General features: G+C 39.9%; 1 protein-coding gene across 1 annotated transcript; it reads left to right on the forward strand.

Moving 5' to 3' along the window:
• Positions 1 to 3,014: 3,014 nt before the first annotated feature.
• Positions 3,015 to 3,968, forward strand: LOC119800524 (olfactory receptor 51B6). Its single transcript, XM_038310728.1, has one exon. It carries the CDS (start codon positions 3,015 to 3,017, stop codon positions 3,966 to 3,968), a length of 954 nt encoding a protein of 317 aa, XP_038166656.1.
• The last annotated feature ends 264 nt before the right edge of the window (positions 3,969 to 4,232 follow it).

The raw sequence follows: 4,232 nt of genomic DNA on the forward strand, positions 1-4,232 counted from the left end.
TAAATATCTGAAGTTCTGACAATGTCACTAAAGAATGGGCAAGGTCAAAATCTCAGGTCAGTGAGGGTATGTAAGAAACGTTCTCTCTGAGGTCTTACTGCAAACACCAGGGCATGGGGGAAATTGCTTCTCTGTTGGAGAAAAACAATAGTAGTACCTGCCAAGGATCTATGAGAAATAGTAGCGTTCTAAAAATATTCCAATACCTTTACAATGGGAATGACAAGGTTTCTAGAAAGAATGTACCAGTCAGTCTTTGTGGTTTAGTGATTTGATCAAACTCTTAAAGCCAGAGATGTAAGATGATGTTGGAAACATTTTGAATGTATAGGGAAGCTAATTCATCAAGGATTCGTAAGCAGGACACAAACTGTATTCTGGGTACTAGGTTATTTATAAAATATTTAGAGTGTTCTGAAAGCCAAAACAGGTTTGAGCTGAAAAAAAAAAAAAAACCAGGGAAAAAGCTCAGAGATTTCCTATGGCAGAAAGGATGAAGGGCTTGTGACAGAGGGCAGAGCTCCAGGACCAAAGGGAGGCAAGCAAAGTGCATGCGAAACGTCTGTCCATGGCTGAGATGTCTTTAGGGCTCTGTGGGGACTCCTTGTTCACATGGAAGAGTTTGAAGCTTCCCATCAACGAAACAATCTCACTCTGAGGCAGAGACCTTGGAAAAGGGTGAGTGACTGAGCCTGAGGAAAAATCTTGGACTTATTCACAACTCCTCCACCCTGCCCAGATCTCACAGAGATGCCCATGTACCACAGAGACAGCTCTGAGGGAAGTGAGCAGAAGAGCTCAGTGTTTGAGTCAACTGAGAACGGCCAAAGCTGGCTTGTACCGCGAAAGAGCCCACCTACGTCTCAAGCCTGCATGATTCACGTGGATAAAAAGGACTCTGATATTCGATTAGTAAGTCTCCTCCCTTCATTACGAATATGAACCTGTTATGTGATAGACACAGACCTGTGTATGTCTCCTACAAAATGAAGTTAGTGTATGTAGTGTTGCGGTTGGTTGAGAGAGGTGAAAACTAAAATCCTTTATTCCCTGCATTTATGTCTTTGTCCCTTCTCCATCCTATCTCTTATTCCTTTTTTATTTTCCCTTGTTTGTGCTTCTATTGGATGCTTGTGTAGTGAGAAGTTCTATTGTATTATACCCAATTGTATTATGATAAATTTGAAGTTTGCAAAATAATGTAAATATTTTAATGCAAAAACCCTATAACTGTGTAGATAACAGATCCAATAACTAGTAGCTTCTGTACACGTGTCCCAAGCTACACTTATATAAAATCACAATATTCTGGAATCACGTACATAGAAGTTTTCTTCACCAGTCTTGCATCTTCAGCCTCCATAAGCCATGTACTTCTGAGTCTTTCCTTTGCAGGAAGTGGATGCTTCTGTCTCTAAGTATGGAAGGCCCTGTCTCCCCCGACTTCTCCCAGCCTGAACCTCACAGGATTGAGGTTATGCTCAGCAATGTTGGAATTTCCCACCCACCTCTTTCCAATTCACCATTCCAGCTGGGCACTTTATTTTCTGCTCAAATGAAGGAAAGTGTAGCATTTTTTTTCTTAAATTCAGACCTTCCTGAGTTGTCTTATTTTCCCCATCACTTCATAAGAAAATAGGATCACTTGACAAATCTTAGTATAAATGCAACAGATGTGTTTTCTGTAATTTTTGTAATAACAAAAATTTAAAGAATTCTCTTTACCAGTTCTGTTTTTTCTGTGCATAGTGTCAAAAGCATGATGAAAACAAAAAATTATTAGCACCCTTTCTAAATGACAACCCGAAGTCTCAAGTGGCTCCCCAAGTTCAGTACTGTTAAGAACAGCAGTAGTCGATCAGCAACAAAACTGTGGAGAGCGCAGCTCGGTGATCTTGGCATTGCGAATGTGAGTTACGTGAGTGATGTCTAAAAGCACACTAAGATATGGTTTGTGCAACAAGTGAGATGCACAGCCCCCACACCATGCAACAGAAGGTGGCCACATTCTCTCTGGCTGGTGCCTGCTTCCAATGCTACCTTAGAGCTCTGAATCATGAATCCTTCTCAATTTGTTTGAATCCCATCAGACTCTTTAGTTATTAAAGTGTAATCCATGTGACCAACTCTAAATATCAATTTCTAATCTTTTTCTCCGAATATCTGACAATTAATTTCTAATTTGCTTCTCTAAATATCTGACATGTAAGAGTCATTTTTCTAGAGTTTTTACCAAATAGTGCCTTCAAGTGGCTATAATAGACTTACTTTTATTGTTTATTTTTATATGTATATTATAAAACCTGAAATTTTTCAAATAAATCATGAAAAACTAAAGTATTACACTGGTCAATAACATGGAGGCTCATTTATTTTGGAGAGACATACATACAAGTCAGTCTTATGTCATTTTTCAACCTCCCAACCCTCTCTAGACATTTATCATGTGTCACTTACTTAAAGACAAATCCCTAAAATTAAGCATTTTATTTTTCTTATTTAGCATTTTTTATATTATTGTGCAATTAGATATCTATGCCTGGTCTTCAAACAACACTTAGTTGCTTTCTGACATTCTATTCTACATTTACTCTGGGAAATTTTTGGATTTATTCTAAAAACCAGCATTCAGGATGAGGAGTACCATGGCAAAAACCCTGTAAGTATCAATACTTTTAAAGCACTACTCAACTAACTTAACTGTAGTGATTTCTTTCTTTGTTTTGTGTGGAAAATAGGATTTACCAATATTTCATCTAAGTCTACTCTTCACACGTAGCTTATCTCTAATGCATACCCAAAAATCTTACATATGGTGAGCTCTGAATAAAGTAGAGCTGTTCTTGATATATCCTGTTTCCCTATACTTAGAAAGATCCCAGGAATAAATGAATTACCCTTGCTGTTGGAAAGAAGGACCCTTAAACATCCACACAGCGTGTAGCATCCTCAAGAGGCAAGCCTTAAAGAACTGGATTTGGACACCTTACCTGACGGAGATCTTTTCCTCTGCAATGCCCACCATATGGCTCAACACCTCCTCCTCCCCATTCCTGCTCACTGGCTTCCCTGGTCTGGAGAAGGCCCATCACCTGATCTCTCTCCCATTACTGATGGCCTATATCTCTATACTGCTTGGCAATGGCACCCTTCTTTTTCTCATTAAGGATGACCACAACCTCCATGAGCCCATGTACTATTTCTTAGGTATGCTGGCAGCTACAGATCTTGGAGTAACATTGACCACCATGCCCACAGTCCTGGGTGTACTGTGGTTAAATCACAGGGAGATTGGCCATGCAGCCTGCTTCTCTCAGGCCTACTTTATACACACTCTCTCTATTGTGGAGTCAGGGGTCTTGCTTGCCATGGCCTATGACCGTTTCATTGCCATTCGCAACCCATTAAGATATACCACCATCCTTACTGACACTAGGGTAATACAGATTGGAGTGGTTGTATTTATTAGGGCTAGTCTATCAATCATGCCAATAATCATTCGCCTGCATTGGTTTCCCTACTGTCGATCCCATATACTCTCCCATGCTTTCTGTCTACACCAAGATGTCATCAAGCTAGCCTGTGCTGACATCACATTCAATCGTCTCTATCCAGTTGTGGTTGTATTTGCAATGGTCCTGCTAGATTTCCTGATCATCTTCTTCTCCTACATTTTAATTCTCAAGACTGTCATGGGCATTGCCTCTACAGACGAGAGGGCCAAGGCCCTCAACACATGTGTCTCCCATATCTGCTGCATCCTGGTCTTCTATGTCACTGTGGTTGGTCTGACCTTTATTCACAGGTTTGGAAAGCATGTGCCTCATGTGGTTCACATCACAATGAGCTACATCTACTTCCTTTTTCCCCCTTTTATGAACCCTGTCATCTATAGCATTAAGACCAGACAGATTCAGAGTGGTTTACTTCGCTTATTCTCCCTGCCTTGTTCTAGGACACGGCTCTGACTAACAGATCTTGGAATGTGGAAATAGTGATGACATTGCAGGCATAAACACCTTCACAAAATATTTTAGTAGAAATCTACTAAGGCCTCTGCTATTTGATTGCTGTTTACTGCTGATTTGATATGATGCATTCACAATACTAAATGCTATGTCAGGTGATCACTCTGATGTTAACTGTTTTCCTAAAGTGGTTTATACCATTTGTTGAGCTTTTGACACAAGATATGCACATACATATATGACCTTTGAAACTAAAGTACAGGT

The sequence above is a fragment of the Arvicola amphibius genome, chromosome 1 (assembly GCF_903992535.2).
Source record: "Arvicola amphibius chromosome 1, mArvAmp1.2, whole genome shotgun sequence".
In the NCBI taxonomy this organism is placed as follows: domain Eukaryota; kingdom Metazoa; phylum Chordata; class Mammalia; order Rodentia; family Cricetidae; genus Arvicola; species Arvicola amphibius.

What these genes read in the sequence shown, in the direction of transcription:
- LOC119800524 (XM_038310728.1), top strand. Translation starts at nt 3,015, where the DNA reads ATGCCCACCATATGGCTCAACACCTCCTCCTCCCCATTCCTGCTCACT.